This window comes from Orycteropus afer, unplaced genomic scaffold, assembly GCF_000298275.1.
Source record: "Orycteropus afer afer isolate SDZICR_OR568_19922 unplaced genomic scaffold, OryAfe1.0 scaffold00330, whole genome shotgun sequence".
Classification (NCBI taxonomy): Eukaryota; Metazoa; Chordata; class Mammalia; order Tubulidentata; family Orycteropodidae; genus Orycteropus; species Orycteropus afer.
In genome coordinates, this window is record NW_006921917.1 from 3295083 (window position 1) to 3320362 (window position 25280).

Consider the following 25280-nt stretch of genomic DNA (forward strand, 5'->3'; position numbering starts at 1 on the left):
CCCCCGCCACGGCCTCTAGCCTCTGGCCGTTAGGCAAGACTCCCCCCACCCCGGGGCTCCCCGAAATCCAGTTCCCCTCCCCCATCTCAGCTCATGCCCCAGCCCCCGAACCCCGGGGCTGCCAGCCCCCGCTGCCCCCGCCCCTCCTGAGAATCGGGGTGTGCTCCCTAAGCCCCCTCCCCTCCACTGGGGACCCCCTTTTAGGGCCCCCTTCCCCTCCCTCCCACGCTCCCCTATCCTTCCCTTTTCCAACCTCCTCCTTCCCCTCTCACCCCTCCCCCCATCCTGGCCCCCCCTGCAAAAGTGGGGTGCGGAGGGGGGAGGGGTGAGAACCTGCGGAGGGGAGGAACGAAACTCCGATGAAGTCAGAGCCCCTTACCCGCCGCCGAGGCCAGGCCCCCCACCATGGACTGTCTCTGTATAGTGACAACCAAGGTAAGCGTGATGGGGGGACTGCGAACTGGGGGAAGGTAACGAGTTTGTGGGGAGGGGTTAGGCCTAATCTAGGGGTACGGACCCTGGAGTGAGAGCGTCAGAAGTAAGATGTGTTTGAGGATCATAGTTTTGGGGTTCACATCTCAGAAAAAGCTGGGTTTGGCCACAGGTGCCCTCTGTAGTGATCTCTTTATACCTGTAGAGAAATAGAAAATTGGGGTGTTCTGTAGTTTTTTGGGGTCTGGTGGATTTGGGAATTCACCAGTGATTCTTAAGGGACACTTATTTAAGAAGAAGCCTGGCTCATTTGGGAGTGTATGTTGAAAGGGGGGCTAGGTGTTGGAGTCCTCTTCCCTCCTGGGGACAAGCTGCCTTCCAGATGCCTTGTCCAATTTTGGGGGGCTCCTGTACATGGGGGCTATAAGATTATTGGTTGTGAGTGCCTGACCGGTCTGGGGGTGTCACCTGGTAAGGAAGGGGAGGGCCTTCAGGCCACAGAACAAGATACACTTGGGGGTACACTGTCAATTCGAAGGCACTCAATCTGGGGACTTGATCATATGGAATGAGGCGGGGAGTTCTCAGGGTGCTGGGGCCTGACTGAGATCACCTGAAGGAATGGGCCAGAGGAGGTCAGGGTTTGGGGTACCCCCGTGGGAGGTGGAGGTTGCAGCAGCCGTGGTTGCCAGTTCCTGAGGAGGAAGATGAAATGTTTGGGGAGAGATGGGATTTAAGGAAGGGGACCAGGTGGGTGGTATGAAATTTTGGGTGGCCCAGGCAGGTGCCCAGTATCCCCATCTCCTCCCACAGTACATGTACCCCTGGTTGAGAAAGAGGAAGAGCAGGTGGAGGGGGATGTTCCTGCTACCCCCTGATGCTTGGGATCAACGTGGGGGAGGAACCTGACATTAAGGGTCTCTAAGGACTTCTGACCGAGGTTACTGGGGTGAAAAGGAGTAGGAGGCAGTGAAGGCTGGCGGCATCAGGATCTGTATCAGGGTGTCCCTGGACAGGGCAGGAGATCGTGGGATGGGGAGGGCAGGCAGGCTCCTGGTGAGGTGCAGAATACCTAGGTAGGTCTTTGCTGGGAGATACTGAGACTGGAAGCCTGGAGGCTTGGTGGAGAGAGGCTTGGGCGGGTGGCAGGCAGCTGGGGGTTGGGGGGGGGGACAGGAAGTGGGGGCCGGGGGAGGCGGGGTCCAAGTGAGTCACAGGCTGGGGAGGGGGTTATATTTAGTGGGAACTGCAGCCTCACAGGGGAGGAAGCTGAGGACACACATGTTCTTTGCCACAAACTCACACATGTGTGTACACATGCGTTGTGCACGTGTGAGCGTGGATGGAAGAGTCGGAGAGCTGAGGACCTGTCAGTCCAGAGCACTTGCCCCCTCCCCAGGGCCACTTGCTTTTCCCCCATTCCTTTGGGCTTTCTCCCAGGCTGCTTCCTATTCCTAGCAACCCCCCACTCCGGGCAGTTTCAGTAGATTTTTATACCTCAGTTTCCTTGGCCCAGTCTGCATTAATACCTGTCTGATCCTTTGCTCTTCCTGTCTCCTGCCCTTAGCCTGCCCCTTGGTCTTAAGGTCTCTTGCTGTGGTCTTCTGTGTACTGGTGTTCAGAGAAAACCCATTTGGAATGTGTGGGCTATGCTTCCAACACGTGAACATACACATGCCATCAGGGTCAGGGGCTTGTCTGCAGTGGTAGCTATTATCAGAAGGGTCTATTCACCACCCCTCACCACCCTAGACTCCTACTTCTGGAATAGTGTACAGTGTTGGACATCCTGGAGGAGAGTAGTCTTGCGCAGAGTGTCATGCATTTGGGGTCTTACAGAAGTGTAGAGACTCAGGCTTGCAGCATTCCTTGGCCAGAAAACTTGTCAGCCTTGGGATGGTGGGGACTCCAACTCCCAGAAAGCGCCGAGGCACAAGCTCCCTCACTGTTAGGGGGTTGATGCCAGTGGGGTTGTTGGGAGTTGTGGTCCAACTCTATTCAGGGCAGTGGCGGGTAGTCCAGGAGGAGCCAGCAGGGGGCACACGGCTCCTGCCCCCACAGAATGCTGGGTTGGTTAGAGAGCGCTTGGGCTTTGAGGTCGTTGAACTCCCCAGCTCCGTCTGAGAGCACTCCATCTTTCATTGCCTATATTTAGGCTCCTGCCGCAGAAATCTAAGAAACACTGAATGTCTACTACGTGCCAGGCCCTGTGCAAACTCTGCCTTTTTATAGCTATCACTTATTCTAACTTCGTGCCTATATCTCTGCCAGTATCTCTCGGTCTCTGAGCATCTCTTTCTCCCACTCCGCCCCCGTCCCTCCCCCCTTCTCCCAGCGCTGCTGCCGTCGTTGCCATGGTAACCGGCGACGACTGAAGTTGGGTGGCTGATTTGAGGGCCGGGCGAGGGTGGCGGAGGGCGGAGCAGAAAAAGTGGGGGAAGGAGGAAAGTGGGAAAGAAACCCAAGGTATTTGGCTAGAACCTTGGAAATGAAGCGGTTAAACCCTCTAGGTGGTCCTTATTGGGCAAAGCTAAGATGCTGGGGGCGGGGCAATGTGGCCAACGGCCTCATTCATTGGCCAACAGGGGCGTGCCAGAGGGACAGTGTAGGCGAGGCGGGGGGAGCGACTGGGAGGGAAGTGGACGGGGGCGTGGCCTCCTGGAGGCAGGTGGGCGGAGTCTGGCTTACTCTCGAAGGAGGAGGGGGCAACAACCCTTGGGAAGGGGCGGGGCGTGGGGCTGGGTTACCTGACCAAATGAGGGAGAGGCTGATCCGGGAGGGGCGTGGCGTGGTCCCCATGTGCCGAAAGGAGACAGGGTTTGAAGGGCTTGTTGTCTAAGCAACTGTGGGGCGCAGGGGTCTTTGGAAAGGAGAATCCGGGGGCTGGAAGATCTGACGTCTCAATTTTCCTAAGATGGAGGCCTGTTCACATTTCATCAGAGTACCCCTCCTACCTCAGCTCTGTGTTCCAGGGAGACGGTTGCTAGGCGACAGCAAAGTCCTTGATTGCTGCGTTGCCAGGCAACGGGGAAACGGAAAATGGAGGGAAAAAGGAAATGGGGGATGGGAGTGTCTTAACGAGCCCTAGCGCCCACTAGTGGAGAACTGAGGCTTGTGCATTTTCTATTCTAGAAAGAATTTCGAGTCCAGCCCCTTTCGCAGTGACTTCCTCCCAGGATTCAAGCATTCTATCCAGATAGGAAACTAGGGCATTGGAAGTCATCTTGGGGGCGTATTTATCAGTTGCAGACTAAGGGGAAGAGAGGGAATATGGGCAAGATTCTAGGGAAGTAGTCCTTTTTGCGACTTCCGTGTGTGGACATTTTAGGGAAGCTAGCCTGTAAATTTGAGAACACCAAGTATCGAGTTTTAAGGGCTGGTATGTGGCGTTTAATGGGCGGAATATTTGGAAAAGAGACTTTCAGTTGTTTTTGGAGAAAATGAACGCCTCCGAAGAGATCTAAGACAATCAGTTTTGAGGGTGTTGTGTGTGGAAGATTTGTAGGTCCCTGCAAACTGCAGGCCTGATCTTACTTTGGTGAATATTTTTGAGACTTAAATGTGTGGGAGATTTATTTGGGACCATGGCCAGTCAGCAATTCAGAATCATGGAGGGGTGTTGAGAAGTAGGGAGGGTAGGCTGAAAAAGGAGTAATCTATGAACTCGGAGAATAAAGAAAAAGAATAGGGAAATAATTCTTAATTAGAAAAAGAATAGAGAAGTAACTTAATTAAAGAGTTTGAGAATATGTAAATTGAAGAGATTGCAATTAAATTTGGAGGGTCAGCTTTAAGTTAGTGTAAGTATTTCTTGAAACGAGTTGGGTAGTATCGGAGACTGGTATATTAGCAAGTCATGAATATCTCATTAAATATAGAGTTTTTTGAAAAAAAAAAACCAACAACAACAACAAACCTAAACTAGCTGCCATCCAGTTGATTCGGACTCCCATTGGTTTTCTGAGGAGGTAAATCTTTATGGATGTAGATTGCCCTGTCTTCTTTCCTTGGAGTGGCTGGTGGGTTTGAATTGCCAGCCTTCGGGTTAGCAGTCAAATGCCTTAGGCACTACGCCACCAGAGCTCTCTTAGAGTCTTAGAGTTTTTGACAGGGGACCCCAAATATAATTTTGAGGACCCCCCATTTGGATTTTCACATTAGAATTGGGTAATAGCGGCACTGATTTCAAGGTCTCTTTTAGCAGATTAGTGGGTAAGTAAGATTTGGAAAGAAAATGTAAGGGATATAGTAATTTGAGAGTACAAGAACAGTCTATGTCCCCTTAAACTCTTGCAGAAGCATGTTCTGGCCATTAGATGGGCCTGGACTGCACGGGAGGTCTGTGCTGGTTCGAATGGGAGAACATATGTTCTGTAACCTGAGGGGATGCTGTCCATATTAACAATCTTTTTTGGGGGGGTTGGGGGAGTGCTGGTGGGAGAGGTAGTTTAGATGCCTTGAGGGTCTTTGTGAAGTGAGAGAGAAATCTTGCTTCCTCTCTATCCCCTAGGAGTCCAGTAGTGATGAGAGGTCCAGTGAAGTTTTGTACCTGTTAGGGGCTTAGTGATTTTGAGGGTGGGAGATATGGTGGAATAAAAGGGTGCCTGAGAACCAGAGAGATGAATTGGTAATTTTTAGGAGTGTCTCTATTTGTAGAGGGGTTGGAATAGCAGTATATCGTGGAATGTGAAGTCCACCGAGAAACAGTGGAAACCAGGGAAGTTGGTGGCTTAAGAGGGTCTCCCTTCAACCCTCTCCTAGCGTGACGCTCTCCCGCATTGCGCAGGCGCCGCTTCCCCCCAACCCCCCCCCTCCGGCCGCAGCCTCCAGTCGCCGCGGCCGCCGCAGCCCCCGCCCCTCTGCCCCTCCCCCTCCCCTACCCCGGCACCCTTGGTATCCCATCCATCCCCTCCCCTCCATCCCCCTCCCCTTCTCCATGTCGGCTCGGAACAGATTCGCCTCCATGTGTCTCTGCGTGGTACGTGCCGCGGTATGGGCTCCGGCCCCGCTTCCTTCTTCCCGGACCACCCAAATCTCGGGGTGCAAGCTTCAAGTGCTGTCGCTCTTCCCTCTGCTTGGCGCGGGGTCTCTGGGTTGCAACTTCTGGAGGACAGGCGCAGTGGGTCGCCCTCTTACCATCACCCTCTTTCAGTCACACCCCTCTTTTTTGGGGGTGCAAGCCTCGGTATCCAGGTCATTCTGTGCAGCTGGGGCTCCTGTGAAGATGGGGTCAAGGGGGAAGGAACAAGAGCGACTCTGTCTGTATCCCCCAGGTCTTTTACTTGTCTTCTGTCCTAATACATTGGGGTTGCAGACTTGGTCCCAACTGCATCCGAGCCTTGGTGGGTCAGGGCGGTGAGTTCTGCTGGGGTGAAAAGGGGGGGGTCCTCCTTTCGCGCCTGCCCTACTTTAGTTGCCCTGTTACCCAGGACTAGAACCAAACTACCCTCAATCTCAAGTTTGCAGTTTCAGAAGTACTCTGCCCCACTCCACCCCCAGACATTTTCCTTTTTTTCTTACTACATGCACATCAGAAATTTCCTTGGACTGAATGTAGGCCCTAACCTCCTCTTCCAGACACAGTCTGGGATCATTGATTGGTACACTTTTCTTTTCTTCATTTCCCTCACATTGTCTCCCAATCTGTAGAAGCTTTTTTTCCTCAGTTCTAGACCACCCTCCTCCGTGAGAGTAGGTGGGAGAGGTGTTTGGGGTCTCCCTTGACAAAAGTTTAGCTTCATTTCCTCTGTAGAATGAATGATGAAGTGTCTCTCTTCAGGCTTCCATTTTTTTTTTTTAGATGCATCCTGATATGTCTTCAGATTTAGGAATTTTCTCTGTGAAATTGGGTGAAAATGGAGGAGGGTTGTACTCAAACATTCTCCCAGGCTTCAAAATTTGTTAGTCATGCTTCAGGCAACACACAGGTTGCTTTGGTGAGGTGCGAAAAGTCCTTGGGTGGTGCAAATATTTGTTATCAGCTGCTAACCTAAACGTTGCAAGTTGGAAGCCACTCAGTGGCTCTGCAGAAGAAAGGGCTTCTGTAAAGATGACAGCCAAGAAAATCCTGCGGAGCAGTTCTCCACTGTAACACATGGAGCTGCCATGAGTTGGAATCAGCTAGACAGCAGGGAGTTTTTAATGCGTGAGGTGAGAGAAACCCCAGTTTTGGGGCACTGTCCATAAGCTGTGCTCTGTCCAGGCTGAAGACCACATCTCAAACATGTGGAAGGAACGACCTTACCTAAGACACCGTAGACTTTGAGGTGAGCTATTGGTGTTTACCTATGTTTTTATTGACTATACAAAGGCATTTGACTCTGTGGATCATAACAAAGTACAGATAACATTGTGAAGAGTGGGAATTCCATAATATTTAATTGTGCTCATGAGGAACTGTACATAGGTCAAGAGATAGTCACTTGAACAGAACAAGGAAATACTGCATGGTTTAAATTCAGGAAAGGTATACATCAGGATAGTACCCTTTCCATACTTATTCAGTCTGTATGCTGAGCAAATAATACTAGAAGCTAGACTCTATGAAGAAGAATGCCGCACCAGGATTCGAGGAAGTCTCACTAACAACCGCAGTATGCAGATGATACAACCTTGCTTGGTGACAGTGAAGACTTGAAGCACTTACTGATGAAGATCAAAGACTACAGCCTTCAGTATGGATTATACGTCAACATACAACAAAAATCCTCACAACTGGACCGATAATCAACATTATGGTAAACAGAATATATTAAAGTTGTCAGGGATTTCATTTTACTTGGATCCACAATCAATGCCCAAGGAAGCAGCAGTCAAATCAAAGGATATATTGCATTGGACAATTCTACTGCAAAAGACCTTTTTAAAGTGTTAAAAAACAAAGGTGTCACTTTGAAGACTAAGTTGTGCCTGGCCCAAGCCCCGGTATTTTCAGTGACCTCATATGCATGTGAAAGCTGGACAGTGAATAAGGAAGACTGAAAAAGAAAAAGAATTGATGCCTTTGAATTACGGAGTTGGTTAAGAATTCTGAGTATACCACAGATAGCTAGAAGAATAACAAATCTGTCTTGAAAGAAGTACAGCCAGAATGCTGTACTTAGAATGGAGAGTGGCGAGACTTCGTCTCATGTACTTAGGACATATTATCAGGCAGAACCTGATAATGAAGTCAGGGAAGAAGGACATCATGCCTGGTGAAGGGTCAGAGAAAAAGAGGAAGACTCAATGAGATGGACCCCGTGGTTGCAACAGTGGACTCCAACATAGCAATGATTGCCCAGGACTAGACGATGTTTTGTTCTGTTGTGTAAGAATTGCTGTGAGTTGGAACCAGCTCCACAACACTTAACAAAAACAACATTGATCACAACAGTCCCACCTTGTGCATGGGGTCGCCCTAAGTCAAGGGTCACCACGTGTCAGGAGCCAACTTGACGACAGCTAACAACTATGACATTTGCCAACACTCCCCTTGTTTTCTCTTCTTGTGTCTCTACTTTTTTGTGTCCATAGTAATGAAACTTGAGTTTGGCAATCCTCCTCCAAGTCTGTGGCACAAAGAATAGACTGTTTAGGTGAGTCCTTGTTTTCCTTCTTTAAGGCTCCTCAGCCAAGGTGCTTCTTGGGTCTCAGTTGTCTCTCTGTCCCGGGTTTGAGGATCTTCATGCGGACAGGACCATTTCCCTCCTCCCATTCTCTTCCTGCACCTTTAGCCTCCAGTCTCCAGCCGAGTTGGGTACCTCCTCATCCTTGCTTCATCATCCCCAGAGTTTTCAGAACCATCTTCTTGGCATTAACTTTGATAAGTTCTTCCTCCAGTTGGATCTTGCGACTGTTGACCTCCAAGTGCTGAGTACTCAGCTTCTCAGAAACCTTTGGGACAGAAACTCTGCCTTCTCTCTCTATGCATATGTACTAGGGTGTGTGTGCTCTCTTCTCCAGTCCCTGAGGGATCCCTGTACGTGATACCCTTCTCCCCCTTTGCTGAGCGTGGAGTTTGGGCAGCCACCTCCTGAGGAGAGGAGCGGGGCGGGGGGGGCGTAGAGGCAGATATGGAAGGACCCAGGCAAAGATGCCCCCCTTCACTGCTATTCCCATCTGCTCTTTTCCTCTCTACGTGGCCCCCAGTTAATCTCATTTACTGGTGTCTCTATTAAAGTAGCACAGAGACCCTTGAGATGGCAGGTGGTTAGTTTGGCAGTGTGCTGGGGTCATGGTTGGGTCTTTTCATCCCTTAAAGTTGAGAGAGACCCAGGGATTCACTCTGAGGCTCAGCATTCTACCCACTGCCCCAGTCAGGGAACCTGGCACCCATTCCTGCCCCCGCCTGAGCCTGCTTCTGTTCCTCCCCCTTCTTCCTCCATCCCCTTCCAGAATATCCGGATTAGTTTGCTGGGCTGTAGTGGGGTGGAGGCCAGTGGAAGAAGAGCTGGACAGGTTTAGACTTGTCCTTCTTGGGGGACTGAGGCCAAGTTCTTTCTAGTTGAGCTTTCTGTGCCTTGGATATGCAAGGTGCTGGAGAGACGGTGGCTCATGGGGCAGATGCTGCAATGGGGAGGTTGAGGCAGGGAGACTGGGGGTAAGGTGGAATGCAGAGCAGGATTAACTACTGGAATATGGGGGGAGGGAGGTTGGGAAATGGAAGTCGGCCAGTGGAATGGGATTAAAATGAGGGTAGGAAAGAAGTTGGGGATGGGACCCAGAGAATGGGGGCACAAGTGACTGGGGCTGGAGATCTGAGAGGGTGGAGGGACTTGAAGATGAAGGGCTGGGGAAGGAGTCAAGAAACCTCCCTACCTAAAGAGTGTAAGGAGGTGGAGGGCCAGGGTCCTAGGATATGAGGAGTTGGGTGATGGGGCTGGGATCTGGGTAGAGATGAGAGGTGCTGAGGCGAGGCAGAGCAGGGGCTGTTGGGAGGGTGGAGAGAGGGGAGCCAATGGGCTGGAGGAGAGGGAGGGGGAGGAGCTGGTCAGGCCCCAGGGCCTTCCGCACTGCACTGGCTGGGGGAAGAGGAGGCGGCCGGGGCAGGCAGCCTAGAGCCTGAGGCACTCACTGGGCCGGCCCCAGTGACACCTCCGTCCCCATCCCCAGAAATACCGCTACCAAGATGAAGACACGCCCCCTCTGGAGCACAGCCCGGCCCACCTCCCCAACCAGGTAAACGCCCCCGAGCTGGTGCACGTGTTGGAGAGGAACTTGTCCCATCTCGAGGCCGTCCACGGGGTCGTGGGCCACGCCCACCTCTCCCCCCTCAAGGTAGGAGACCCTGGCGGCCCCCTCCCCAGTGCGGCCCTCTGGAGCCTCGGAGCTGCAACAACCCCCAAGGGCCGGTAGGGCGAGAGCCATGGGAAGGGAGGCTGGGGTTGGGGGAGGGGGCATTTGGGGGGCTGGAAACACCTTGGTCCCGCAGATGAGAAACAGAGGCCAGGCAGGTGGGAAGGGGTGCTGGGCGTAAGGCTGGTGAGGTGTGTGTGTGTGTGTGTGTGTAGATGTGTGCACCCCCAACATGCCCTGCACGCCCCTGAGCGCTTCATTCCTTCACACCCCACCTCCCTTTCCAGTTTGCTATGTCCAGAGCTTCTGCTGCCCTCATTTGCTCTTGTCCGTTCCCTGCCTCCTCCCCCCACCCCTCTGGGCCTGGCTCTCCCTGTCCCTGAATCTCTAGCCCTTTCCATCTGTCTGGGCTGAGACTTCGCGTCCTGGGGCCTTTCTGCCTCTGTCCGCTGCCCCAGCCTCTGCTCCCTCCTCCCCTCAGCCGCCGTTCCCTCCCCACTGGCTGGCTGGTTCTTGATGGTGTGTTTCTCTTCCTCCCACGCACTCTGCTTCTCCGTCTCCTGATCCCAGCTCAGGCCTCTGCAGCCGCTTGTCCTCTCCCAGTTACCCCCTCTCTTCTCCTTTGCTCTCTTTTACCCTCTACCCTACACCCTTTCTCTCGAGCTTTCACTCCCACTCCTCCTTTCTTCTGTGTCCCCTCTGGTCCTCCATTATCATTCCACCACCTGTTTCCACATCTCTCCCTTCTCTGCGCTGGCTTACAGTTTCCCTCCTCCAGCCCCGGAGGCCTTGTTTCTGAGACCCTCCATTCTCCAGTTCTTTCCTGTTGTCTTCCCCCTACTGTCTCCGCTCTTAGGGGGGCCCAGGATGGAGAGGGCTGGGGAGCACTGGGAAGGTTGTGAGATTGAGGAGAGCATGTGGGGTAGGTGGGGCATCTCGATACTGGGGACTGCCCTGGGAAGGGGGAACTTGCTGACATTTCACCAAGATGAGGAGGAGATGTCCGAGCTGATGGATGAAGGAGGCAGGGAAAGGGCAGCCATAGGTCCTGGCATGAGAAGGAGGTGGCAGGAGAGGACTAGATGGGGGTAGAGAGCACATTATTGGGCATTTAGAGAAATGGGGAGACAGCACAGGGGTATGAGGACCTGTGTCAGGAGACACACAGGGGTAAGACTGGAATCGGGAAAGCCAAGGCTCTGGATATGGGTTAGAGTATTTCATGGGAGAATTGGTGGGGGGGGGTGTTTGGGATGGGAGTGCTGCAGGGAGTGAGGGAAGGAAGGCTGGAGGTGCGTTTTTGCTAGGTAAGGCCATTACATCCCCTGGGAGGAGGAAGGTGGGAGAAGGGAGGTTTGAGGGGTTGGTGGTTAGTCCAGTGCTAAAGGAGAGTTGTAATCAGAGTTCAAGAAGCTGAGGGGAGTGGAGGGAGAGACTGTGGAGGCCTGAAGTGTGGGAGGGAGACCTCAGGATAGGGCCTGAGTACAGAGGAGAAGGGGTGTGAGTTGAGAAGTGAAGGATTGTGACTTGGGGATAGAATCTTGAGGTTTGGAGAAGTGGTGAGGAAGAATGATGCTGATCTCTCTGGGGATCAGAAATTGGGATGGAGGAGGAGGGCAGGAGATTGATAAGGACTAGGGCTGGAGGGTGGGAGGGCAGGGAAGGGGATGGAGGCAGATGATGGAGGCTGGGGTTGGAATGTGGAAACTGAAGGGTGGGAACTGGGATTAAGGCAGGGATGGAGAGACATAGGGTGGAAGTAGGGATAGGGATGGGAAGCAGATGGAGGTAGTCGTGGATGAAGGCTGGGGGTGGGGAAGGAGGTTCTAGAAGTGTGGGGATGGGAATTGAGGGCCAGGTATGGGGTGGAGGATGGACATATAGGTGAGATTTTGGCAGCTAGTGGATATTGGCTGGACAGCAGCATTTGTTGAGATTTGAAGGGTCAGAGGATAGTGTTAATGAATTTTGCGGTATGAAACATAATACAAAGCCTGAAAACGGTGGATGGGTTGTGGGACAGTCAAGGGACCCTTTTGGAGGGTAAGAGTGACGAGGAGCCTGGGGAATCTGTGATGAGTGCCTCGCACTTGGTAGGCTCCAGATAAATATCTGCTTAAGGAGGAAAATAGGTTGGAGACCCCAGAAGGCGGTTCTTGGCGGCCTCCGCTATTGCCATACAGACTTGGCTTCTGTTACTCTGCCAATTGGGGAAGCCCCTTGGACTGGCCTGAAGCTGGCCCCGCCCCAGAGTCTACAGCCCCCGCTGCGTCGAGGCAACTGACGTCAGGGACCTGGGCACGTCCCACTTTAACCCTTTCCTGAATGCCGTGGAGGAGGGAGTGGGTGAGGAGGCTGGGACCCGGATGTGTTTCACCACTCCTTTCCTGACGTCCTTTGCACTGCGTTGGGTGAGGGGCGTGGAGAAGGGAGGAAGGCAGCTTATTCAGGATGCGCTGCGCCCACAAACCTCTTCAGCCCGAACTGCACTCCGCCTGGCTAACGGGAGGCGGGGCCGAGGGAAGGAGAGGCGGGGCTAGCCCATCTGCATTCGGGAGTTTGGTCGCCCCTAGGCCACGCCCCACCTCCCGCCTGTTGTCCTGACGACAGAGCCTTTAGGAGGTGGGTCTCCGGAGGTGGGTCTCCCCTGGCCTTGGCTGGGCTTAGATACCGTTGCTAGGCAACAGAATCCTTGGAGGAAGGGATGGATTGGATGGCAGGTGGGTGAGAGGGAAGGAGGGGCCTGCAGCTGGGGAACCCCAGATTCCTGGGGCCCTGGATCTAGAGCAAATGGGTGTGAAGGTGAGGGGTAAATGTGGGGGAGGGATATGAAGATACCTGAGTGTAGGTGGAGGGATAGGGACAGAGCTAGGGGCAGAAAGAGGGCAGGACCCTGTGGGCTTGGGCCCTGGGGTATATATGTGTAGCACATAAGGCATATAGCACCCTGTGGTGTTACATCCGGTGAGAAGCTCCCTTCCCTCTCCCCTGAGCCTCCCCCCCCATTACCATCTGCTGCTCCCCTCTCCGTCTGGCTGTCTCTCCCTTCCGGCTTTCACCCACCTCCTTCCACGTGCAAGGGCCTGGGTAGTGCTGTGTTGGATCTGTGCACATGTGCAACTGTGCATGTGTATGAAAGATGGTTGAGGAGCTCTGATGGTGCTAGAGGAGGCTTGCCTAAGAGGCTGAAGGGGAGCCAGGCTGGTGGGCTCCTTGGTTACAGGCTCCCTGTCAAGCCAAGGCTCAGGCAGCATGTCCTCTCCTTGTTCCCACACAGGCCAATTCTCCCCCTGTGATTGTCAACACAGATACCCTAGAAGCCCCGGGATATGTGAGTTGTTTACATTTTGGGTCTGGGGCCATTGAAGAGAAAGGGAGTTAAGAGGGAGGGCCTGGTTCCAGCAGAAGGGTTGGGGCAGTTCGACGAGAGGAATGTCTGTCTCACTGTATTTGTGTTTCTGGCCCGTGCTGGAGTTGCAGGTGAACGGGACTGAGGGGGAGATGGAATACGAGGAGATCACATTGGAAAGGGTGAGCAGACTCCTTCATCCTGGTCCCCTTGGCTTCCTGCCTGGGATTCTCTCTGTGCCTGTGGTGGCCAACCCCTTATCCTGGTCCTTCCTGCTCTGGCCCCAGCTCCCAGCCCCTTCCCCTTCTTACCTTACCAGAAGTGGCCAGTGAAGGGTGCTGACCCTCTTCTCCGCCTTTTGCCCAGGGTAACTCAGGTCTGGGCTTCAGCATCGCAGGTGGCACTGACAACCCCCACATCGGTGACGACCCATCCATTTTCATCACCAAGATCATTCCTGGTGGGGCTGCAGCCCAGGATGGCCGCCTTAGGTGAGGAGAGGAGATGAGGGCGAGGAGGCTAGTTCCCTTGAAAGGGAGAGCCAGGATGGCAGGACTCTCTTGGCTCAGGCCCACCTTGTCCCCCTAGGGTCAATGACAGCATCCTGTTTGTAAATGAAGTGGATGTGCGAGAGGTGACACACTCAGCAGCAGTGGAGGCCCTCAAAGAGGCAGGCTCCATCGTCCGCCTCTATGTCATGCGCCGGAAGCCGCCGGCTGAGAAGATCATGGAGATCAAGCTCATCAAGGGGCCTAAAGGTAGTAGTGAACTTTGTCCCCATCCCTGTCTCAGCTGCCCGCTGCCCCAGCACCTGCTTCCCAGGTACTCGGGCACCCACCTCTGCCTTCTTCTCCATCCAGGTCTTGGCTTCAGCATTGCAGGGGGCGTCGGGAACCAGCACATCCCTGGAGATAATAGCATCTACGTAACAAAGATCATTGAAGGGGGTGCTGCACACAAGGATGGGAGGTTGCAGATTGGGGACAAGATCCTAGCGGTGAGGACCCCTCTCACTTTTTCAGGCCAGACCTGAATCTCACCTGCTGGCCCTGGGCAGGCTCAGGCTTCCCTAGCACCTCGCCCCTGGTTTGTCTGCCTTGGGGCCTTTTCTGGCTCTTTCTGAGCTCTCCTTTCCTTGACTTCAGGTCAATAGCGTGGGGCTGGAGGACGTCATGCATGAGGATGCCGTGGCAGCCCTGAAGAACACGTATGATGTTGTCTACCTAAAGGTGGCCAAGCCCAGCAATGCCTACCTGAGTGACAGCTATGCTCCCCCAGACATCACAACCTGTGAGAGCCCTCCAAACCCCAGAACGCCTCATGTCGCATCCCAGTTACCCTGTGGCATCTAATCCCATACATCCCCTGTGACAGTTCCTCATCAGATACTCCCCAATCTCTGATATTTCCTGTGACTGGAGAAGAGATGGAAAATCAGTCACCATAGAAGAACTAGGAAAGATTGTCAACAGTCCCTCCCCTAGAAAGCACAAGGCCCAAATCGTTTTATGGCTAATTTCTATCAATCTCTCAAGGAATAGATGATTCTAGTGGCTAAGGCACTTGACTGTTAACCAGAAGGTTGGCAGTTCAAACCCACCAGCCACTCCTCGGAAGGAAGGTTGGGCAATCTACTTCCGTAGTGATACCGCCTTGGAAACCCAATGGAGGGGTCGCTATGAGTCAGGTCTGACTTGACAGCAAATAACAACAACAATAACGATTTGGGCCATAGGAAAAGATAAAAATTGTCACATTTCATCTTTTTTTTTAATATATTTAATTTTTATTGTGATTTGGGTAAAAGTTTAAAGAACAAAATCATTTTCCATACAGCAGTTCATACACATTTTGTTTCATGACATTGACTGCAATCTCCTACATGTAACAACTCTCTTCCTATTTCCTCTCTGTAGTTACTTCTTCCCTGTGTCCTTCTTTCCTATGCATTCCTGCCCCCTGAGCTGTCTCCCTGTGTAAATGCTGACTTTGGGTTCTCCCATGATTGATTGCTCTAAGGAGTGTATCTACTGGATGTAAATGTTCACCCATATGCCTGTCTGTTGTTTGTCTGGAAGCCATAGGAGTGAGTCCAGTTCCAGACCTGAAGAGTAACTAGGGACCATAGTCTTATGGGTCTCACCAAGCTCTATCAGACAATTCACATTTCGTCTTGTAGGGCCAGTTCAAATGTTGACAAAGATAACGTAAAACAGGGTAACTATAGACTGATTTTGTTTATGTAGAAATTTAAAGTAACAGTAGCAAACCAAACACAGCAGCATATTAAGGAAATAATATTGTCACAAAGTAGGGTTTCAGAAAACAAAAGGTGGTTCAATATTAGAGAATCTCTTAAATATGACTCCTTATATTAAGACACTATGAGAGAAAAAGTATAAGATCATCTCATAGGTGTAGGAAATGCATTTGATGAAATTAAAAATCTATTTTCAGATAAAAATCTTTGTAAACTAGGAACAGAGACATTTTCCTTAACATGATGAAGCGTAATTATCAGAAACCAACAGCAAACCTGTGTCTCATAGTGATGAAATCCTAGCAGTGTGTCCATTAGGTTAGGAACTAGGCAAAGATGCCTGGTACCACTGCTGTTCATTCTACCTTGTTTAAAAGCATGGTTTCTCAACTGTTGACATTTGGGGGCTAGGTAATTCTTGTTTGGAGTCTGGGTGGTGTGCACAGCTAATATGTAGCTGCTGACTGAAAGGTTGTAGGTTTAAGTCTACCCAGACGTGCCTTCAAAGAAAGGCCTGGTGACTTACTTCCAAAAGATTAGCCATTGAAAACTGGAGCACGGTGCTGCTGTGACATACACGGGGTTGCCATGAGTTGGTATCAACTCAATGGCGTTAATTCTTTGTTTAATTATTTTCTTTGTTTGTCCTGTGCATCCCTGGCCACTATTCACCAGATGACAGTGGTAACCTATCCTCCATCAAGTCATAATAGAAATGTCTTTAGACGTTGCCAAATGTCCCATGGGCAGCAAATACTCCTGGTTGAGAACCACTGCTGTAGAGATTTGAGGCAATGCAGCCAGAAAATAGGATAAACGCATATATTTGAAAAAGGAGAAACAAAATTACCTTTATTTGTAAATGATATTGTTCATCTATGCTAAAATCCAAGCCAGGTACTGAAAAATTCAGAAATAATACAGGAGGTTAAAAATTTGACCGTGTGTAAGATAAATAACAAGAATTGGTAACCCCCAAGTGATGAGAAAATGTAGTGGGAAAAATGATCCCTTTTGCTATAAAACAAATTTCTATAAAGTTTTTAGAAAGAAAAAGTTTAAAAGAAATATGTAAGATTTATATGAAGAAAATGATGAAGCTTTACTGAAGGACGTAAGAGACTGAAAAAAATGGGGAATCCCACCATGTTTCTGGGTGGAGGAACAATATGTTAAAGATTGCAGCCCTCTCCAAATTAATCCATGTATTTTATGCAATCCTAATCAGAATTTTAGTGCTTCCCCCACCACCACCCTGAAACTTGGCAGGTTATTCTGAAGTTCATCTGGAAAAATACATTTGGGAGAAGAGCTAAGAAATTTTTGGAAAAGAATAATGAGGTGTGGCTGCCCCTAAATCGTAGTGTAAAGCCATATTAAAATCACATGGAATTATTTCTAAATACCGTAACCTATCAAAAGCAACCTTGGCTCCTTGGAGAAAGAGCTAATTCCAGATCTGGGGCAAAAAGTGTATAAGAACTTGTAACATCTTGTCATACTAGAAAGGAAGGAGGCTGTGCAAATGACTAGGGTCATGTCAAAGACATAGGAGCCTAATTGAAGGGGTCCGACTGGCCAGGGTAGAACAGTTTGAGTATACGGAGAATGTTCATTTGATCAGAACTCATTAAACATATTAAAATCCATGAGATCCTACTAATACTAAAAAATCATGGGGTAGCTTTGGAGGATACTAGGGAAAATTGGCAGATAAAGGGACAGAGTCTAGTATTTCTTCCTTGTTTAAACTGCACCTTAGAGTAACTAAATGGTTGACATAGGAAAATTCTTTATAGGAGAATTTCCACTAATAAATGCTTTCCCCCTTAAAAAAATAAAAGAAGTAGAATATCACCTGTTAAGTGCTTGGCAGTTCAAAATTGCCTGGAGATCCCTTGGAAAAAAGGCCTGGTGATCTGCTCCCAAAAGGTCACTGAAAACCCTACAGAGTGCAGCTCTCCTCTGAAACCATGCGTTTGCCCTGAGTTGGAATCAACTCCATGGCAACTGTTTTGGTGTATTTATTTATTTCTGATGAAGTGTCAGAACTAGGCAGTGATCATCAGTGGCTGCTAAACCTATCAGGTGAAAGGCTGAAGGGGGCTTCGTAATGAATGAATCAGGCTGACAGCACCTGACCTACTGATTAATCTTAACAAGAAGATAGCCAGACAGGATTACATCCTGTTTTGATGCCATAGGAAGTACTGTATTTTTATACAAATAACGCACTTGTGCAATTTTTGTAAACCCCCTGATGCAATAGTTTCCTATGTGTGTTAGGCATGTGCGTATTATTAACATAAAACCACCGAAAACCAAACTCACTTTGGTTGAGTTGATTCCGACTCAGTGACATCCTTTTGGTTTCCGAGGTGGTAAATCTTTATAGAAGTAGATTGCCCAGTCTGTCTTCTGCAGAGCGTCTGGTGATTTTGAACCACCAGCCTTCTGGTTAGCAGTTAAATCCCCTAGGCACCACACCACCAGAGCTCTTTATGTTGTTTACATAGGCGTGCCTAAGGCATTTGACTGCTAACCAGAAGGCTGGTGGTTCAAACCCACCAGCCACTCCTCGGAAGGAAGGTGGGCAATCTACTTCCATAGTGATACTGCCTTGGAAACCCAAGGAGGGGTCACTACGGGTCGGATCCGACTCGACAGCAGTGAGTTTGGTTTTTTGGTTTTGTTATATGCAAAAAAAATATGGTATACAGCACCACCTGTGAAGTATTTTTACCAAAGCATTTCATTTGAATCTGATGAAGCTTATAGAATGAACTACCAGTTTGTAGGAAACATGGGAGGAGAGAACATGTTAAACAGCACCACACAGATAGATGTATTCAGTATTCCCTGTTAGAATTTCCCTGATGGACAAATGACCTAGATTTTTCAGCAAATGAATGGTCAAGGGGAGGAAAAAAAAATTTCTGGATTAATAGATTTGAGGGATGCAGCAAGCAACCAAAGGAAAATCTAGAAAGGTTAATGTTCATATCTCTCCCTTTGACTTTACCATCACTGGCATACCTGAGAGATGTAATTCCCTAGGAGAACCAGCTTCTGGTACTACCTGTGGGTTCCGGACCCTTGACATTTCTATGATCCTGATGTCCCCATTCCCATCCCTCTTCTAGGATCTTTGGCAGAATGATTTCCCTATATCCTGAGTCTGGTTACCTAGGGAGAAGATGGGATGGTGGGCTTCTGGTCTAAGTATTGCCATCTCATCCTCCCACATCTTCCCTCAGCCTATTCCCAGCACCTGGACAATGAGATCAGTCACAGCAGTTACCTGGGCACCGACTACCCCACAGCCATGACCCCCACTTCCCCTCGGCGCTACTCCCCCGTGGCTAAGGACCTGCTGGGAGAGGAAGACATCCCCCGAGAACCGAGGCGGATTGTGATCCACCGGGGCTCCACGGGCCTGGGCTTCAACATCGTGGGTGGCGAGGACGGCGAAGGCATCTTCATCTCCTTTATCCTGGCTGGGGGCCCTGCTGACCTCAGCGGGGAGCTGCGGAAGGGGGACCAGATCCTTTCGGTGAGGGAGACCTGCCCCCTGCTTGCATGAATAGAGAGCCCAGAGCTCTTGGGGAAAGCCTTGGGTGGACTGAAGCCTGGCTAGACTTCTACCTACACTTGGCCCCATCCCCAGTGTCTCAGCTCCGTTCCTCCTCTTTCTAGGTCAACGGTGTTGACCTCCGTAATGCTAGCCATGAGCAGGCTGCCATTGCCCTGAAGAATGCGGGTCAGACGGTTACCATCATTGCTCAGTATAAGCCAGAAGGTACCAGGCCTGGAGCTACCCTTCTTGTGGGCTGAGATGACCTTCGGAATGCTGCCTCCTCTGCCGGGGCAGATCAGCAGGGGGCTGCGCTCAGGAGCTTTCTTGTCCTCCTCAGAGTACAGCCGTTTCGAGGCCAAGATCCATGACCTCCGGGAACAGCTCATGAACAGCAGCCTGGGCTCAGGAACAGCCTCCTTGCGGAGCAACCCCAAGAGGGGTTTCTACATCAGGTCAGAGATTCTTGGGCTCCTGGGCTGGGCCTGAGGGGCCCATGATTCCTCTTCACTGCAGCCTGCTCCCTTCCTCAGCCAACTCCTCCCTGAAGCCCTGCCTCACTCCAGCTCCCCCACAGGCCTGTGCTTAGCTGCATGCGTGGGTGCAGCCACACAGGTTAGCATTTTGTAACATTGTAAACCAGAAAACCAAATTCACTGTTGTCAAGTTGGATCCGACTCATAGCGGCCCCTCCTTGGCTCTCTGAGGTGGTATCTCTACAGAATTAGATTGCCCACTCTTCCTTCTGAGGAGTGGCTGGTGGGTTTGAACCGCCAGCCTTCTGATGAGCAGTCAAGTGCCTTAGGCACCTCGCCACCAGAGCTCCTTGTATTGACTGGAAAATAACCTCTGCCCCAAGTATCCCAGTGGCCTTCCATCCTCTGGTCACTCTGGCAGTTCTCCATGGACTGGTGAGTGCCTTACAGTTTGGCAGCTAAAAGGTTAATGCAGATCAGGGGGCTCCCAGGACCCTGGTGCTGGTTAACTGTTGTGGTTATTGCCCTGCCTCTGCATCCCGTAGGCTGTCCAGGGGACATGGGCAGCTAGCTACTCCCTTGCACCTCTCTCCTCTCTTCAGTAGCGTTTTGTTTCCTTCTGAGGGCTGCTTCTGCCCGCTGATGACTTTTTACACCCCCTACCCAGGGGCAGATGCTTGTCTTCTGTTTCTGCCATCACCCCCCTTTCTCCCGCCCCCTCTGTGACCCTGTCCACTCACAGCCCGTCCACTGCCGCCCTGCTCTGCAGATGTCCCTCAGCCGTCAGCTCAGGTCTGGCCTCTTCCTGGAGGCCTGGACCTGCAGTTCTGGCCGTCTGCTTGCTGGACGGCTCCACTGGGACGTCCCACAGGCATCTCACGCTCAACACATCTCACACCGAGCGCATTGTCTTTCTCCTGCATGTGTGGGCTCTAGCTTGCCGAATCAGTGATTTCTCTTCCACTGAATGGCACTGTCATCTTTCCAGACGCTTTCTCAAACCAGAGCCCTGGTTGGCCTCCCTCCCTGCTGATCCAGAGGCTCTCCAGCACCGTCCACTTCTGACCCCCAGTGATTATAGATGATTCTGGAGTCACTTCCCTTCTTTCTAGTCCTGTTGCTAGAACCTTTGAACCTTTGCTACCACTGCGGCTGTTCCTCCTCTTGTCCTGACCCCAGCAGTTACAATTTATTGACAAGAATTTGTTGTCGAAGAAGGGTAACTACAGTTTTCAGATAACTGGCTTTTTTCTTACCAATCTGAGCAGGTTCAAGGCTGTCTTTGTGAGCTTGTGACATGTACACGTATTGCCAGCTGCTTCCTTCGGAGAGTAGACAGAATCTGTAGCCTGTCTGCTCCCTGACACCATGTGGACTGAATGATGGTTAACAGTTGTGCTGACTACAAGTTCTAGTAGAGCTTTTGTCCTCACACACAGTTCAGTGTTTCTCAGGATCTGTGGTGCCGTGGCAGTGACGTCCTCAGCCCCTGCTTTGCTGCAGGTTCTCCCCCAGAATCTCGGGGCTGGCCTCTCAGAGCAGCCAGGCCCCCTGGCCAGCCTCTGGTGCCCTATCCTTCCCACCTGTCCTGGCAGCCTCACCAGGCTCTGACCGATGGCCTCTTGCCCTCCAGGGCCCTGTTTGATTATGACAAAACCAAGGACTGCGGCTTCCTGAGCCAAGCCCTGAGCTTTCGTTTTGGGGATGTGCTGCATGTGATCGATGCCAGTGACGAGGAGTGGTGGCAGGCACGGCGAGTCCACTCTGACAGTGAGACCGATGACATTGGCTTTATCCCCAGCAAACGGCGGTGAGGCTCCCAAAGTTTGGGCCCCTCCACTTTCCTGCCCCAGGCACAGGGCTTCCCAGGCCCTTTCTAGTAGGCAACGAGGAGGGAGTGGATATGCCCTCTGAGCTCTTGGGGATATGTCTGCCGGACCTTCCAACTCATTTAGGGGTACAGGGGCCCAGGAGCTGATGGGAGATGGGGTTATTAGCTGGTGTAGAGAGGGGGGCCAGTATGGTTCCTCATTGGGCATTTCCCTGCTCCCCCTCCCCTCTGTGTACCTCACAGGGTCGAGCGACGGGAGTGGTCAAGGTTAAAGGCCAAGGTAGGTGGAATAGTGGGATGAGCTTGAGTGGAAGAGTTGGGGCTCGCGGGGCTGAGGTCTAAGCAACTGCATGGCTTGCTTTTTCTTCTAGGATTGGGGCTCCAGCTCTGGATCACAGGGTAGGTGGAAGACTTGGGGAGAGAGGAGCCCTGAGCTGCTCTCGACATCCTCAGGAAGGTGGGCAAGGGCTCAGGGTCCCCTGACAGAGCCCTTCACAGACCCCCTGCCTCCCACCAGGTCGAGAAGACTCAGTTCTGAGCTACGAGACAGTGACGCAGATGGAAGGTAAACCCTGGCCTCTGCATTGGTCCCAGTCCCACCTGCTCCCCTGATTCTGTTCCCTGCTGAGCCTGGCTCTCTCTCCTCAGTGCACTATGCTCGCCCCATCATTATCCTCGGGCCCACCAAGGATCGTGCCAATGACGACCTTCTCTCTGAGTTCCCCGACAAGTTTGGATCCTGTGTTCCCCGTGAGTGCTGGGTTTGGGGTTGGAGGTGGGAGGTGGGCAGGGGGTTGGGAGGGCCAAGGAACCCCAGCCATGGAGCTGTAAGCAGAGACACCTGTGAGCACTGGGCTGTAGGAAGACGCAGGGGTGCCTCTCAGCCACCCTTACTGTCCACTGTAGCCACCCCCAGGCCAGCAACTCAGAGACCCCAGTAATGCTGGGCAAGGTGGCTCTGTTCCCCTCCATTTCTACGTCCCCAGCAGCCCTTCCTCCATTGAAGGACCAGTGGGGCAGTGTGGGATTGATGAGGCAGGCTTTGGGCTGGAGGGATGGTGGTTAGATCTCTGGGGGGTGGGTGACTTCCTGGCAGATACCACACGGCCCAAGCGGGAGTATGAGATAGATGGCCGGGATTACCACTTTGTGTCGTCCCGGGAGAAAATGGAGAAGGACATTCAGGCGCACAAGTTCATCGAGGCCGGCCAGTACAACAGCCACCTATATGGGACCAGCGTCCAGTCTGTTCGAGAGGTGGCAGAGCAGGTAGGATGTGGCGGGCACCCCGTCCTCTTCCTCTCCCCTCTCCCCACCCCACTGCCTTCCTCAGCTCTCTCTAACTCTCTTTCTCTCTGTCTCTTTCCCTGCTGGGTCTCGACTCCGTTCCGCTCCTCCACCTCCTCCTCTTGGGCAACTCTGTCTGACCACCTGCTCCCTGTGTCCCTCATCTCCCTCGCATCCTGACCCCAAACTCCCCACTACCATCTGTCCCCTTTCTCTCCTCCCTGTGCCCCTACCGTGCCCCATTTCTTCTCTCTTCCTGTGGCCTTGTCTTGGGTGGCTTGGCATCCACGCTTTGCTCCTTCCCTTTCTCCTCACCGCCCCTTTGGCCTCCCTCCTCTCTACCTGCCTTGTCCTGGGGTCTCCGTTCCCCTCGCCCACTCCTCTGCTGACACCTTTCCCTGCTGCTCCCCACCCTGCCCGCCCGCCCTCCTTTCTCCTTTCTCCATCTGCCTCTCGTCCCTCCCATCTGCCTCTCCTTGTTCCTTCCATCTGTCTGTCCTCTGTCCGTCCTCCCCTCCCTCCTTCCTCTATCCTATTTCTTTTCTCTTTTTCCTTGGCTTTTTTTACCCACCTGTACCATTTCTGCCTCCCTAATTGCCCCTTGTGCCCCTGCTCTGCCACCATCTTTTGGGGTCCTTCCCTACCTGTTCCTCACCCTCCTTTACTCCATCTCTAATCCTCTCCCTCCTGGGCTTGGCCTCCGGCTCCCTCTTTCCTTTTTCTCTCTGTCTGTCCATACCTTCTTCCTGCCCTGACTCTGCTCACGTGCCTTTTGACATCCGTATCACTTGCCACACACTGTGTCCTGCCCTGGCACCTCTGTCTGTCCTTTCCTGCCACCTGCTGGTCCCCCTCCGTCCACCCTACCTGCCCCCAGGGGAAGCACTGCATCCTCGATGTCTCGGCCAATGCCGTGCGGCGGCTGCAGGCGGCCCACCTGCACCCTATCGCCATCTTCATCCGCCCCCGCTCCCTGGAGAATGTGCTGTGAGTATGGTCCCAGGGGGCCTCCCTTCCACACCCTCACACCTCTGGCCCTGGGCCTCAGAAGGCCTCTGCTTGACCTCTCCCTCAGAACCCCGGGCAGCAGCTCCCGCAACCCTTGAGGGGGATTTGCACAGAGAACTGAAACCCAGAGGACACAGAGAATCCTGGGCCTTTTCCGCCTCTCCTGCTTTGTGCTAGGCAGGACTACAGCTCCCAGCAGCCCATGGGCCTCAGAGCTGGGCGGCCAGGGCCTCGGGCTGCTGGGAGTCAGAGTCTGAATGCCTCTGGTGGTTAAGGCTGGAAGGAGGAGGCTCTGGAGAGGACCTGGAATAGCTGCACTGACTGGGTGGGTCATGGGTGGGGGTCATCTGTGGCCCCAGAGGATGCTGGGCATTGTGTTTTTCGCCATTTGCTCCAAATAAGAAAAATACTGTTTGCAGTTTAACCTCCCTGGAGTGGGCAGGTTAAAGGCAGGAGGAGGCCCCCCTCAGCTCCGTGTCTCTCTCACTTTTCACAGAGAGATTAACAAGAGGATCACAGAGGAGCAAGCCCGCAAAGCCTTCGACAGAGCCACCAAGCTGGAGCAGGAATTCACGGAGTGCTTTTCAGGTGAGGCTTCAGCGAGGTTGTTGCCAGCTCCTGTGGTGCCTTTGTGCACGTTTGAAAAAGACGCCTTCATTAGGTGGATGGTTTAGGAAGAGATGCCTCCTGTGGGTGGGTGCAGCTCCATAGGTGCATGGCTAGGAGACTTAGAAAAGGGTGCCTCCTACTCCGGACTGAAGCGCCCCCTTGGGCAGACATCCTCTGGTACCATCCTCACCCGTCTGTCTGCCCTCAGCCATCGTGGAGGGTGACAGCTTCGAGGAGATTTACCACAAGGTGAAACGCGTCATTGAGGACCTCTCAGGCCCCTACATCTGGGTCCCAGCCCGAGAGAGACTCTGATCCTGCCTGGCTTGGCCTGGACTCGCCTGCCTCCACCACCCGGGCCCCTGGTCTGGACTGAATCGCCCAAGCCCCTTGCGCCCCCCAGCCTCCCTCCCACCCCTTCTTATTTATTTCCTTTCTAACTGGATCTAGCCCACTGGAGGGGGGAAACTCCTCTGCATGTGTCCCCACGCCCCAGAACTGGGATCCTGAACCCAGGAACTTGGGGTCTGGGGGGGAGCCGGGTTCTTGGTCCTGAGCCCGTGCTCCTCAGGACCCCCACCCCCGCCCGCCCCCAACGCACACACAGACCCACAGGGGGCCACTTGCCCTCCCCCATCTTTTCCCATACACATTCCAGAAGTTGGGGGCCCCCCCCCAAGGAGCCCCCATTGCAGGGACCCAGGCCACAGGCCTCCATTCTCTCCTGAGGCAGGGTCTGGGGACCCCCTGCGCCCATCATAACTCCCCATGTCCCTTGAATTCTCATTTATTTTTTCCATTTTTTCCCTCAAAGGTGGTTTTTTGGGGGGATTCGTGGGGGGACTCCACTGTCAGCCCCCTGCCTTCCATATACCCCCCACCTTTTTTCTTTGCTGGTTTGCATGAGTGGAAGGTCTAACTGTGGCTTTTTTTTTTTTTTTTTTTCCTGGGATTTATTTTTTGGGGAAAGGGGAGGGATGGGTCTAGGGAGTGGGGATTGTGGGAGGGGGGTCGGGGGGCAGGGGTCCAGGAGTCAGAGGACGATGGAAATGCTGCCGCCTTCTGCAATTTATTTATTTTTTCTTTTGAGAGAGCGAAAGGAAGAGACAGATACTTGAAAATCGGTGTGTGGCCTGGTTATTTGGGGCTTGGTTGTGGAAGGAGACAGGGAGGGGGTA

General features: G+C 52.3%; 1 protein-coding gene across 1 annotated transcript in view; it reads left to right on the forward strand.

The window, feature by feature from the left end:
- DLG4 (discs large MAGUK scaffold protein 4) overlaps window positions 1-24417 on the forward strand; it is a 25483-nt gene extending 1066 nt beyond the window's left edge. The window contains exons 3-21 of the mRNA XM_042782470.1: window positions 9526-9690; window positions 12986-13039; window positions 13189-13239; window positions 13424-13548; window positions 13646-13815; window positions 13918-14054; window positions 14203-14347; window positions 18575-18870; window positions 19014-19116; window positions 19232-19346; window positions 21001-21177; window positions 21442-21478; window positions 21570-21597; window positions 21716-21763; window positions 21847-21948; window positions 22295-22467; window positions 23363-23472; window positions 23990-24081; window positions 24311-24417. Of these exons, the coding sequence (XP_042638404.1) occupies window positions 13210-13239; window positions 13424-13548; window positions 13646-13815; window positions 13918-14054; window positions 14203-14347; window positions 18575-18870; window positions 19014-19116; window positions 19232-19346; window positions 21001-21177; window positions 21442-21478; window positions 21570-21597; window positions 21716-21763; window positions 21847-21948; window positions 22295-22467; window positions 23363-23472; window positions 23990-24081; window positions 24311-24417 (1995 nt within the window). The 5' untranslated portion in view covers window positions 9526-9690; window positions 12986-13039; window positions 13189-13209. The remainder of the gene's footprint in view (window positions 1-9525; window positions 9691-12985; window positions 13040-13188; window positions 13240-13423; window positions 13549-13645; window positions 13816-13917; window positions 14055-14202; window positions 14348-18574; window positions 18871-19013; window positions 19117-19231; window positions 19347-21000; window positions 21178-21441; window positions 21479-21569; window positions 21598-21715; window positions 21764-21846; window positions 21949-22294; window positions 22468-23362; window positions 23473-23989; window positions 24082-24310) is intronic.
- The last annotated feature ends 863 nt before the right edge of the window (window positions 24418-25280 follow it).